General features: G+C 41.5%; 2 protein-coding genes across 4 annotated transcripts in view; both read left to right on the top strand.

Annotated features, from left to right (window-relative positions):
* RB195_008046 (uncharacterized protein) lies at window positions 1-5,648 on the top strand (the record flags this gene model as incomplete). Its single annotated transcript, XM_064182026.1, has 7 exons — window positions 1-39; window positions 928-1,042; window positions 1,157-1,257; window positions 2,490-2,610; window positions 3,220-3,313; window positions 3,404-3,488; window positions 5,574-5,648. 7 exons carry the CDS (start codon window positions 1-3, stop codon window positions 5,646-5,648), a joined length of 630 nt encoding a protein of 209 aa, XP_064038769.1.
* Window positions 5,649-6,779: 1,131 nt separating this feature from the next.
* The window catches only part of RB195_008045 (uncharacterized protein), a gene marked incomplete at both ends in the record, with an annotated part of 28,037 nt that continues 21,644 nt past the window's right edge, over window positions 6,780-13,172 (top strand). The window contains 5 exons of one of the 3 annotated variants that reach the window (XM_064182021.1): window positions 6,780-6,963; window positions 11,436-11,591; window positions 12,299-12,427; window positions 12,837-12,986; window positions 13,051-13,160. In XM_064182021.1, coding sequence (XP_064038764.1) covers window positions 6,780-6,963; window positions 11,436-11,591; window positions 12,299-12,427; window positions 12,837-12,986; window positions 13,051-13,160 — 729 coding nt within the window. Of the gene's footprint in view, window positions 6,964-8,355; window positions 8,456-11,435; window positions 11,592-12,298; window positions 12,428-12,836; window positions 12,987-13,050; window positions 13,161-13,172 lie in introns of those variants that run through there. The other 2 variants (XM_064182025.1, XM_064182024.1) reach the window with 2 other exon arrangements.

Below are 13,172 nucleotides of genomic sequence, written 5' to 3'. Positions count from 1 at the left end.
ATGAGCAACGCCGCCATCGTACCATGTTCCAGCCTTAAGGTGAGTTCTTTCTTTTCAATTTATAATCGTTTGGTTTTATTTTATGAATTCGGTAATTTCCCATTTATAATCGTCCGCTCAGTTCAATTCTTTGATAAAGAATATCTGGGTTAACCTATTGTTTTATTATTTATTTAAATTTATTTTTTGTAATAAGTAAATAAATGACGAGAGTGGAATAAAAGTAAAATAAAAACTAGAAACGTAGAATATAATACATAGAAATGGTAACGAGTAGTAACAAAATAGTAATAGAAAAGAAATGATAAATAATGATCTATAATATGATTTCACGGGTTCGTTGGGGCTACGACGATTTTGCTTCGATGCCAGACGACGAATTCCACTGACAATTATCAGCATTATGTCCTTCGTTAGTTTTTATGATAGGGAAGGGATGGAGGAACACTGGAATTTTGGCAGGAGCACTACAGTAGAAGGGAAGACTTAGGGTCGCTTCCAGAAATTTCTCAAGGAATTTCACTGTCACATCGAATAATTTTCTTACTATTTTTATACAAGTTTAACTGTAGCTTGAATGAAGGAAAATGAAAATGCGTCTTTCGAATGCTCCTTCTTCTTCTCAGCTTTAGTTTTGTTCTTAGTTTTTGTCAGTTTTAGTTTTTTTTCAGTTTTTTTTTGTTAGTTTTCAGTCTTTATGTTTTAATCAAGAAATTGCCATTGGAAAAACTAAGAGAAACTGAAGAAAATCTAAAAGTAAAAAACTAAAGAACTAAGGAAGAATTAATTTGATTTCAAATTGATCAACTTCCTCGCATTGGCCAATACGCTCGGAAATATGCATTACATTTAACAATTTCACCAACAGTCCCAAGACTTTTTCCAGAATTTTTATAATCTCCATGGATGAAAAGCACCTAATTTCAGATGGCAGGTTTAATAGTAGCCATTGTCGAGATGTTTCTTGTGGTTCTATCTGTCTATGGTCTGCTACGTAATCTTCACCTGTTCGGATCCAGTTATCTATTTTGGTTTATTCTTGGTCAGTTTATGAAACTTTTTCTATATGTTTATGAAAACAAATATTTTATGGGAATAAATATAGGTTATCTGCTGAAAGAATGGACAACATATCCCAATAATTTTACTTTTTTAGGAATCTTTTCCGTTATTGTAATCATCTTCGCTATTGCACTTATGCTTTATGCAATCAAAAAAGAGAAAGCACGTTGGCTCATCCCTCATTTGAGTGCGCAGGCAAGTTTTAGTCTCAGTTTTTAGTTTTTGGTTTTTTTTCATTTTCATTTTCTAGGTCGTGTGAGTTTTCTTTTTTCTGTAAGGAATACTAGCACACTTTCCAAGACAATATTTTTTTTGGCTTTCTTTACTTTGTAGAAATGATACCCTAAAGTCTTGACGAATCACTCTTTTCATCTTGTTTTCAAAGTTTTCCTTTAGAGAATCTGACCCAGTTCACTTTAGAGACGACCGATTTCCGGATAAAACTATTCGGGAAATTGGAATAAATTTTTAAATAGATTCAATACGCTTTTATTCTGGATGAGCTAACAAACGTAAAGCTTCTTCGTTTCTATGAGGAACAAGTGCCACTACTATCTCTGAGAAAGAAAGAAAGAAATTAAAAAAAATAGTGGGAATTTTTGAGACTGTTCTAACTTCGCTTTAATTTCTAATACATATGCACTTTTTCCAACGATTTATTCTCCAATCCAAACAGCGTGGAGGAGTATCCTTATCCGAGAATACACGAGGAACCTCATAGGAACACAGCGTTTTCATTCATAATCAAATAAATTATGCTACAAATTGCTGGATATCTTCGCGCAAAGTTCCTCGAGTTCTCCCACAGTTTCTTCACATCGTTTGCAGCTCTTATTTACACTATAACACCGCTGCTGCATCAACAATTATCCATCAAATTCTCGTCACAACCGTCTACAAACAGCGATAAATTAATTGGAGGTGGTTAGCAGTTGCTAATGAACGGAAATGAACCGATATTGATTGATTCACATATTCGCTCACAGAGGCACTGATCAGTCAGAATAACATTGAATTTCCTCCAAATAATTCCTCTCCCCTCCTTTCCAATATATTCCCAAAGAAAAATAATCAAATAATAATTTTCCTCCAAATAAAACTGAGATAGTCAGGTCGGAAGGACCAGAAGTTCAGTCCAGTTGCGTAAGCGGCTGCGATCCATGTGGTCCAGTGTTCCTTAAGAATCGAGCGTGGGACCTTTAGTAGTGCCACTCGTCGCTGCAGTTCACTATGGTCCCAACTGGATCGCAACTGCTAGCTCCACCGCGTCGCTTCGTGCGCAACCGCTTGCGTAACTGCACCTAGCTTCGCATCGTTTTGACCCGACTATATTACTAGAATTTCCCTAATGTTTTCTTTCTTTCGTCCTAAAAATACCATCTTGAATACCACACAACTATTTGTGTTTGCTAGTCGATGTGCTGCAGGTTTTCCTCATCCTGTTCCTCATCATCGTCGCTATCGTTGTCGCCATTCTACTGCTATTTGGTGCATATCGTGGCATTCGAAACCTACTGGGCGTCTACGACTACCATATGAGCGATGACTGTTGGTATCTTTGAGAATTTTTTTTATTCTAATCGAATATCAGCATTCAAGACGTCTCAGTTCCACAGTTTCCATATTTCCAAAGATAACTAGGAACTTATAAGAATAAATTAGAAATTGGTGCATAATTGCTTCCACAATGCCCGAGTGTTAGCACCATAACTAAATTTGTACGCATTATGAAGTTCAGCACCATTTAGCGGTTGTAGTGGAGTGGCTACATTCGAATTCACTGTGAGAAATGCAAAAATCGGTTTAAGAAAGATATAGTATAGTCAGAACGACAAGAAGCAGTTGTTGCGTTGCGGTGCAGTTGCGTAATTGGCTACGAAGCGACGACGGAGAGGTAGCGGTTCGAATCGAGGTGGGACCATCGCGAACTGCAGCGATGAACAGCAGAGGTGATGGTAGCAGAGTCCTCACTCGATCCTAACCGCTACGCTCCGAGCGCAACCGCTTCCGCAAGTTCATGTCGTGTTGACCCTACTATACATTAGTGGCATTCAGATATGCATAAAAAAGTAAACTAATGTTTGTCAAAATATTTTGTCACTTCCTTAATAATAATATCGTTTGAATTATGCAATTATCAGGTTTGTTTTCTTTCAGCAACATTCCTCCTCGGAATCATGATTATCGTCATCTACCTTTTCGTGGCTATTCTGGAAATTTTCTTCTTGATCATCGTCTGGAAACTTTACAAGTAAGCTTTATCTGGTGTTCTTCTCGGCTAACATTTGTTGATTTTCAACAGAGGACAGATCACAGAGATCTAAAATTTGAATAATTCCAGGCATCTACGGGATTACAGCAGCATTGACCATTATTATGCTGACGACAAAAATGTACAATGGACAACTATCGGTTTACCTCCAAAGGTAAGTGGAATTCTAGATGTTTTCTGCGGTAAACGTGCGTGAAAGTTTCGGTTTTTTCTACTTTGCTTGAATCTTGGCATCACAACACAAGTTGTCATTCACCAAGAAATAGTAGAACCCCTAACATCATCCTAATAATTAGATGGTTGAGCGAACGCGGCATGAGGATAATGCTAGAGGGATGGGGGAAAATGTGGTTATGGTGGGTGGGTGGAGCACTCAGTGACGTCCTTATTTCTGGACGCTCTATCTTACTTTTTTTTTCTAAGTAACTTTAGCTCACATGTCTTAGATCCTCTAGGACAAATGTTTAGATTTTAGGACCATGACTGATTTAAATATTTCCAGAAATAAGGCTGCCACTTAATTCCCTTCTCCTCCCAATTACATTTTATCCAGGGGATAAAGTAGCTGGTGCTTCATTTTTGAAACTCTGCTTGAAAATATCGCCGTACTAGAGTGAGTACGTTGAGTTTACCAGACCAGAATAGCACCCCTAAGGTCAAAAAGGGTTATGATAAAGTGTTTGGCGTTAATCAATCGGCTTGGGATGCGCCACCATGTGCACTTCAGTTCAGAATTGTTTGAGGTTTGCGAACGCGTAACTGGCCTACACAATGACTTCCGGGGGCTAGCCGATGTGTGAAGTCAGCGTTTTTATCCTCCCGGACAACTCTGGCACCAATTTATCGATCCCGGAGGGGTGAAGGGTTTCGTTGACCCTGCTGCAGTCATGTTTTGAACTATGGATCGACGGCGCAATCACCGCCTCTTACCGACTGCGCTGCACTCTGCTCGAACGCCTCATTCAACTCGTTGGCACTCTTCTTTTTTCCTTTATTTCCGTTCTGGCCTTTATCCGAAATACCTTCTACACTCTGCGAACTGTGATTTAGGGTTCGCAAGCTCGTGACAGCTATGCCACATGGGTCTCTGCCATGAAATTCCAGGGGTTAAGCTTCGAGTGATGTCAAATATCTTGCCTTTACCACGTAATATCTTCGATCAATCTTAGTACAAACTTGATACACAGCTTTCCCAAGGTATTGCATTCCACACGCCTGATAAGCAAAAAAGGTTATTTTATTAAGAGAAATGTTAGGATCATGTTGTTTCATCTTCTGATGAGCAGGTATTCCGTTCAGTTAGAAACGAAACATGTCCGATCCGATAGATTCGCTTGCGTACCAGCTGTTTTTGTGGATTTACGAGCACTATCCCTACGACTCTCACGTGATAATCAAAACCACACTTTCGCACGCACAGATTTCCGCGTAGAAACCTGCATTGATTGAATACATTGTTTTTCAGCAAGAATTTGTCCGCGTATAACCGCATCACGCAGCGGAAATTTGTTTCCCCTCCCCCCCTTTTTTTTGGGTACTGGGTACTCAACTGCGCTCTTATTTCTGGAATCTTTTTCTTTTTTCTCTTCGTAGCTTTAGCTTACATGTCATAGATCCTCAAAGACTAATGCTAAGATATTAAGGCCCTGACTAGTTTAGTTGTTTTCTTCCACAGAAATAAAGTCGCGACTGAGTGCACCCCCTTTCTCCCACTACATTTTACACCGCATTAAAGTGTGTCATCATAGCATCGACTTTGCGTCAGCAAAATAACCAAATAATATTGGATGCACGATTGGGAAAAGAAGTCGCTGATTCCTTTGTTCCCAACACATTTATCCTCCCAAAAACAAATGTATAGGATACGAGATCCAAAGTGAAAGGCGGACAGAAGTTGACTTTACCAGAGCTATTTTTATCCTCCCAGACAATTTTTTTTTGCTATTTCATCGATCCCATAAGGATGAATGGTTTGGGTGACACGAGGGCGCCTTCGAACCATCGATCGTGTAGTCACAGCGGAACCTCTTACTGAGCGCGCTGCGAACGGAAATATGAGGCCAAATGTGCTCGATCGGTTACCATTACATGTGATTATCCTTCTCCTTGACAAAAACATTCTTCTTTCTACCCAAATGAAGGTCTAAAGCGCTATCCGCTCAATTCATTCAATGCTGAATATAATAATGCAGCGCGTTAAATCTTATTCATGCTTTTCAAGTAATTACTTTCATCACAGGACAATGCACATGGATCACCGACGATGGGCGACGTATATCCATATGGACAACAACAGCAAGGGAACATGTTGTAGATAGACAACAAAGAAAGAGGTGAAACAGGACAGTTCTCATTCTTGCTTGAAGACAATGATTCAAGACACGTAATGTAGCTTAAGCATGCACGCTATGCAAATCTACATTCTTTTCAACTGCCAACTGCATCATATGTTCTCATACAGTAAGCAGTGTAATTTTATTCTACTTTTTTTTCCTATTTCCTTTCGCATTATTTGTGATTTATGTTTAATCCGCTTTTTGATTGCCTGTATTATTTTGTATGCTTGTATTTTGTCTCTAAGATACGCACTACTCGATATTGTGTAGAAAATAAGTTCAGTTTTTCACAATGTGTCAAAAATAGTGATTCGAATGAAGTGATCAACCGTAATAAATTAAGCGCTAGCTAATTTTGCCGTCTGCATGCATTTTCTTGTCCGAAATTCATTTATGGTTTGCATCGAAATGCATGGCAAAATGTTGGCACAGTCTTACTAATCCTTTCAACAATCTTAAAAATGAGAACTTAGAATGCAAAAGAGACGAGTGAGCTTGTTGCCACCACATGAACTCTTTTTTTTTGCATGCACTGAGTCGCACAATGGTTTCCCCTTTCGTGTGCGACACGAAAAGCATCTAAAGATTCTTCGAAGGACATCGTGAAGAAATCTGACCATCGATTCGGCGGTTTTCCTGTAATGCGCTTAATATGGCATAGAACCCAGTCGCTGACGGCTTTGGTCCAGCGATTCTCGCTAAGGTGCATCACGGGTCCGACCCACCTTATTTTACTTTCCTTGGCAAACGCGGCAGCGTCTCTAATCTTCGATGGCTGACGTAGGAGAGAACTGCGAATCCACCTCTCACTTTTAGCAGTGAATAGCATCACTCTTCGAATTGTGCGTTCAATACTCACCGGATTTTCTTCCTTAGAGCTGTGTGTTCCTGGACCTCTTCACTACAGCCTCGATTCTCTTATAAGCTCTCTGGGCCACTCATTCCCTCCTGCACAGATCGGGTTCGGATCGTTCTTCATGTTCATTTCCCGACCCAGATAAACGGTACTGGTGCACTCATATATGTTCGTTCAGTTGAGCGCAAATGGGGCATCCGAGATCCATCCGTTTCCCATGAGGATCATCTTTTTCAGATTCAGCTGGAAACCGATGGATCCAAATGTTTCCTCGAATTCGGTCAGTATTTGTTCCGCTTGGCTGATGTTAGATATCGTCAGAACGATGTCATCAGCTAAACGCAGATGGTGTAGCTTTCGACCACCAACCTTAACTCCTACCTCGTTCTATTCCACCGTCTGCATTGCGTTCCCGAGTGTGCTCGTGCATGTTATAGGTGTGGTTGCATCACTCTGCCGATGATATTCTTGTGGAGTTGCGAAATTCTAGTCGTGATGTTACTGTACAATTCTCGAGGTACCTTTATGTGCTGAGTGGAGACTACCGCTTCAGTCTAAATTGAGTCAAAAACCTTCTTCAAGTCGTTGAAGGTGAAGATGGTCAAACCTGGTGTTGAACCACATCTTCTCATCCGCGGACGTCTGGTTCGGGTTGTTAATTGTTCGAAAGAGCCGATGATACCAGTGGAAAGTTGGAGCTTATTTGTTAGGTGACTTCTGGAACTACCGATCCAGGCTTTCCTTCGGACCCGGGAGTCAGAAGACTCTTATTACTGTGAAAATTATTTGGTATTGTTAATCAAAAGCCCTAACTTCCTTGCTATGTCCCTTTCTGCTTTTGCAAACTTACAGTAGACATATAGGACGGAGTTCTCATAAAATCTACCCAAAGTTGCAGTGGTTAATAAAAAAAGAAAAAGGCTTACTTCTGCATTTCGTCACCCTTTGCGAGCAGATTATCTTCATCATTGCTTTCGTCTTGAAGGGTGATCATCGAGGTGCTATCAGTTTACGTGGCAAAATACAACCGTCTTCGTGTCTTAAAAGCAGTGTAAGCGGAAGATAACAACTCTTAAATATCAGCTCAATTACATTCTGATAAAGGACATCCCTTTGTCGAATACCTCAAGACCTAGAGGGACGTCGTATTCCACTCTGTCCACAGCCCAGTTCTAATTTTAACGGCGTGATTTCAAAATAAGGGCTCCCTGTTAACCGAAGTTAGACATGGCAAGTCTAAAGAATGCGAAATGCATGAACAAATTCTGTCAACGGATGCAGATTAGTATTGGAGAACGGACGAAGAGGGGACTGGAAGACGCTAATTCCCTCTCTAACTGCACTTAGGACATTACAGGGAAAACGCTGTCGGAAAACGAATGCTAGTAAACCAGCCTTGGCAACTGCAGAAACAAAATAAAAGCACAACTCTGTGTGTATCGTCCGCACTCATACTTACTGGTCACTAGCAATGAGAAGCGTCTGAAAGGGTCTCGCCAAATGAAATGTGAGAACGAATGGATGTGAAAAAGAAGCGAAAGAGTTGGGAATGGCGTGGGATAACGAGAACTCGAAGGAAACTGCGTGTTCACCCGTCCTCAGCACTGCCACGTTTTGAAAACTGAGCAGAATCGGAGAAGTTAAGAAGAATTTTGCAAAAATACTGTAGTTTCATGGTAACCTTTGCTATCATCTCTCTGTTATAGATGTTCGTTGTTGCAAAAATGTTTACTCAATAGCCCATGCGATTTTCACAAACGCTTCACGTTCGGTGTCCGATTTCAAGAGTATAAACGATAAACGATTTCTAAATGAATTGGCTGCTTGCCATGTCGACGTCAAATCCTGCGCTCCATGTTTGTTGCTGTTTACTCGTTCTCTACAGTTCTGCTTCGGCAGTTAAGAATGAGGAGAGATCAGAGAGAAACGGTTGGTTATTTTTTGAACCATTGGATCGTGAAATTTCTACTCAATTTCCTATTATTTCTCACATTTGCGTTACCACATCACCAAAACAATACTTTTAACATACTTGTCTGTAGCAATCTCTGGCACAAAATCACTGTCAGTGAATTACGTTTGCGTTTAACGCAAAATTGCTAACTTCTAATAAAGTTCGCTTTAATTTTCTATTATACACGCACTTCGAGTATCTCCCTTTAGAAACCTAATACTCTATTCTTCTATGATTTTTCTTCTTACAAGGCTAATTTTTCAGAGCTGCTGATTTTCTAAAACTCTGAAATCAGCAAATGCAACTTTTTTCAGAGTAACCACAACATAAAATATTTGTAGAATTATTCGATTGTCAACGTGAAGCAGGAGCCAAGATTGTTAACAGTCTTTGTTACGGCCAACGTTCTGACGTTGCGGAACGGTTCACCCACGCGGAGGTCTGCTAACATTACGAGAACGCCGCTACTAAGGCTCTGACGAAGGCGACAACGCCGCTACTAAGGCTCTGACGAAGGCGACAACGCCGAAACGTTATCCGTAATATAGACTGTTAACAATCTTTGCTCTTGCTTCACATTGACAATCGAATAGTTGCATTCACTATGCAAAGATTCAAAGAAGGTCGAACATTTACGCTGTACATAGAATTAGTTTGACAAGACGGATAATGTTTCTGACGTTAATCGATCGGCTTGGGATGCGCCACCATGTTCACTTCAATTCAGAATTGTTTGAGGTTTGCAAACGTGTAACTGGCCCACACAATGACTTCCCGGGGGCCAGTCGATGTGCGATGTATGCGTTTTTATCTTTCCGGACAACTCTGGCACCAATTTTTTGCATCCGGAGGGATGAAGGGTTTCGTTGACCCTCCTGCAGTCATGTTTTGAACTATGGATCGACCGCGCAATCACCGCCTCTTACCGACTGCACTGCACCCGGCTCGAACGCCTCATTCAACTCGTTGGCACTCTTCTTTCTTTTTTTTTCTTACTACCGCTCTGGCCTTTATCCGAAATGCCTTCCACACTCTGAGAAGTCTGATTTAGGGTTCGCAAGTTCGTGACAGCTATGCCACATGGTTGTCTGCCATGAAATTCCAGGGGTTAAGCTTCGAGTGATGTCAAATATCTTGCCTTTACCACGTAATATCTTCGATCAACCTTAGTACAAACTTGATACACAGCTTTCCCCAGGTATTGCATTCCACACGCCTGATAAGCAAAAAAGGTTATTTTATTTGAGGAATTGTTAGGGTCATGTTGTTTCCTCTTCTGATGTGCAGGTATTCAGTTCAATTAGAAACGAAACATGTCGATCGCATAGATTCGCTTGCGTACAGGCTGTTTTTGTGGATTTACGAGCACGAGAGGCGTTGATCAATCCGCTTGGGGTGCGCCACCATGATCACTTCAATTGAGAATTGTTTAAGGTTTACGAACGTGTGACTTGCCCACACAATGACTTCCGGGGGCCAGCTCTGGCACCAATTTCTTGACCCCGCATGGATGAAGGGTTTCGTTGACCCTGCTGCAGTTTTGAACTATCGATCAACCGTGCAATCACAGCGGTGCCTCTTACCGACTGCGCTGCACCCGGCTCAAACGCCTCATTCAACTCGTTGGCATTCTTCTTTCTTTTTTTTTCTTATTTCCGCTGTGGCCTTTATCCGAAATGCCGTCTACACTCTGCAAAAACACTCGACACTCCGTCGTACCGTGCAGAGAGCGGAACCTCCACTACGCTACACCCGCGCCCTTAATTTGACAATAGTATTGTCAAAAGTTAGTGCAAAACGCTAGTTTCAGGGTTATAGTCGAAACAGCATGAAACGTGTGCTGTTGCGGCTGTGCTGGAACGTACCGGTCATGTCAGGGGCTCTTGATAGTACCATTCGTTGCTGCAGTACGCGATGGTTCCACTTCGATTCCAACAGCCATCTCCACTGCGCCACATCGAGCGCAGCCGCTTACGCAACTGCACCGTGCTTCATGGCGTTTTGACCCGACTATGAATGTGGGCGGGTGTAGTGCACTCGGTCAGAGTTCCACTGTGGCCGCACAATCAATGGTTCAAAACCGTCCTAGTGCGAACCAAGCCTTTCATCCCTCTGAGGTCGATAAATAGGTGCCAGACTTGTCTGGGAGGATAAAATCAATGACTTGATTATCGGCTGCGCCCTGCAAGTCATTGTACGAGCTAACACGCGTTTCGAACCCTTATCGATTGTGGATTGCAGTAAAACGCGTTAGCCAACCCTTGGTGGATTGATAACCCTGTGACTTTATCCTTTATCTTTTATCCCTTATGATAGAATATGAAAGCAGGAAGTCGAATAATGTATTTTAGAACATATATTTAACACCTCCGCATCATTTTCTCCCTCATTTCAGGGTAGTATTTCTTGATATGTGTTCCCTGACATAAACGATCAGTTTTCAAATGCTCACCTAATGAGTGTAATGGTCACGCAACTGCCTAAAGAACAAAGAAGATTTTTTGTTTGAACATTTGGAAGAATACTTTAATTTGCAAGTCCCTTCATTGTGGAAATGTGTAAGAAAAAGTAGAAAGCGCTCTTCGACCTAAATCTATGTATTCCAGAATCATGGAGTAGTCATTTTTAATGTAGTAATGGTTCCCATTCGTTTGTAGAACCAGAGGGTCATTGTTTTTATTCTCCCAAAGGCGTATATACCAGCTTATCGGAGGGATGAAAGTTTTGGTCCGCACTAGAGCGGATTCGAACTCACGACCAATCGTACAATCATAGGGGAACCTCTTACCGACTGCGCTATGCCTATTCATTTAAAGAACTTAGCATCAAAAATTGCACCTAACGTTGTTCCCAAGAACGCACAAGTTACTCTGATCTGTTGATTTTTTTCTTGTCAAGCCTCTCAAGACAGTTACTAGTCGATATGATTTTGTGCTAATCTTCCTGGTTTTTCAGAATGTCCAAGAGGATGGACGCGTTATGATCGCTCAAAAGCATGTTTCCTTGTCCTCCCACAGAGGTTACGATGGGCAGAAGCTGAACGGGCATGCGGTAAATCAGGAGGACGACTAGCGTCGATTACGGATGAATACGAGAATGCATTTGTTTTCAGTACGTACGACACGTTCTTTCAAATATTTCTAATTCTTCAGTTCTAAGTAAAAGCTCACAAATTATACAAATGTTGTTGAATGTGTTTAACCGAATGAACGCGACACATCTACCGTATCTTACACCTTTCCTCTGTTTAAAGGCAGCGTTTTACGACTCAGACATGGTGCAAAACAGCGGAAACCACAGCAAAAACTTAGAGTTCGGGTAGTAGATTACGAAAAGCAGCCTGATTCTGCTCATCTTTTCCTTATCGTCATAAAAAAACGGCGTAGGAATCGCCTTCGTTCCGACGAGCGTTAGAACGCTCCTTTATGTTCCTGGTCTGGTCTCCCCATCAGCGTATTCAACGGTTTTACATAGGTTGCTGAGAAGACCTCATTAATCTTCGACCGCTCGCTCGTGGACGCGACGCGTGCAGAAGGCTGGCACGAGTGATTTCGTTTGAAAAAAACGACATCTTTCACATCGTTTTTTTTACGGCGACCTAGGAAGGAGGAGCGAAACTACGTTGATTTTCGTAATCTACAATCTGATGTCCAGGTTTTCCTTGTGGTTTCCGAATAGTGATACGCTGCCTTTTCCTGTCTTGCCCTGAAGCCGCAGCGCACTTTCGCAATCCAATCAATAAAAAAGATGGAAAACTTTAAAATGTTCTGGGAAGCTTTTCACCACTAACATGCATACTATCACATTATTACATTCAGATCTGGCGAAAAAAGCAAACCTAACAACTCCAACCGTTTGGCTTGGTCGTTTGGTACGACTTGCACGTACTGGTGCCTATGAATGGCATGACGGCGCTATTGGACGACAAGCGGATGGCTTCAGAGGTGGTCAGCAGATTTACAATTTTTACAAGGCGATATCGAAGTTCTTAAGAGTGGTTCTCCAGTTGACACACTAGTGACCGAATATTTACCTCAAATTTTGGTAATCAAACAAAATTGATACAAGTGAAACATTGAAATAATAAGGAAAACAAGAAAGGCGAAAACTGTAAATTTGGATTGAATACAGATTTCCCGAAAAATTCACCTCTTATAGATACGTTGTTCTCCCACACTCCCTCAGGTATATTACTAAATTGAATTCCTTCCCCTCCCTGCCTTCTATCAAATGCTTTTTTAGTCGTCGCAAGCAAGTCGCAATAGTTCTACCACTATCGGAGCTTTACCCGTATTCCAACAACGTCATAAGGACCCCTCAACTTCTTCGTTCTAAGAAATTTCTCACAAAATTCAGAGCCACCATCTGGCACGGACCTCTGTCTGACGATGTGGTTGGATTTCGATCGTCCGGAAGGATCGTGGAACGAATGGGATTGCGGCTATGCCACCGGTTACTCGGCGCTGTGCAAGAAAAGTCTTAAAAAATCGGTTTTTGCAGTTTCCAGTGAATTTTCACGTTTATCTGTGGTTCGTCTAAAGCTTTGCTCAGATGTGATCACAATTTTCAGCTCCAACTCCAACTGATCCAACGGCAGGTCATCTATCACAGCGTTGTTGTGTTCAACCGGGATGTGGAAAACGTTGCTCTGCCAATGAAAGATGCATACCGGACGATTTGGTTAGTTCCATT

The sequence above is a fragment of the Necator americanus genome, chromosome I (genome assembly GCF_031761385.1).
Source record: "Necator americanus strain Aroian chromosome I, whole genome shotgun sequence".
Classification (NCBI taxonomy): Eukaryota; Metazoa; Nematoda; class Chromadorea; order Rhabditida; family Ancylostomatidae; genus Necator; species Necator americanus.
Note: the sequence above shows the minus strand (reverse complement) of the source record. Positions and strands in the feature narration are given on the sequence as shown.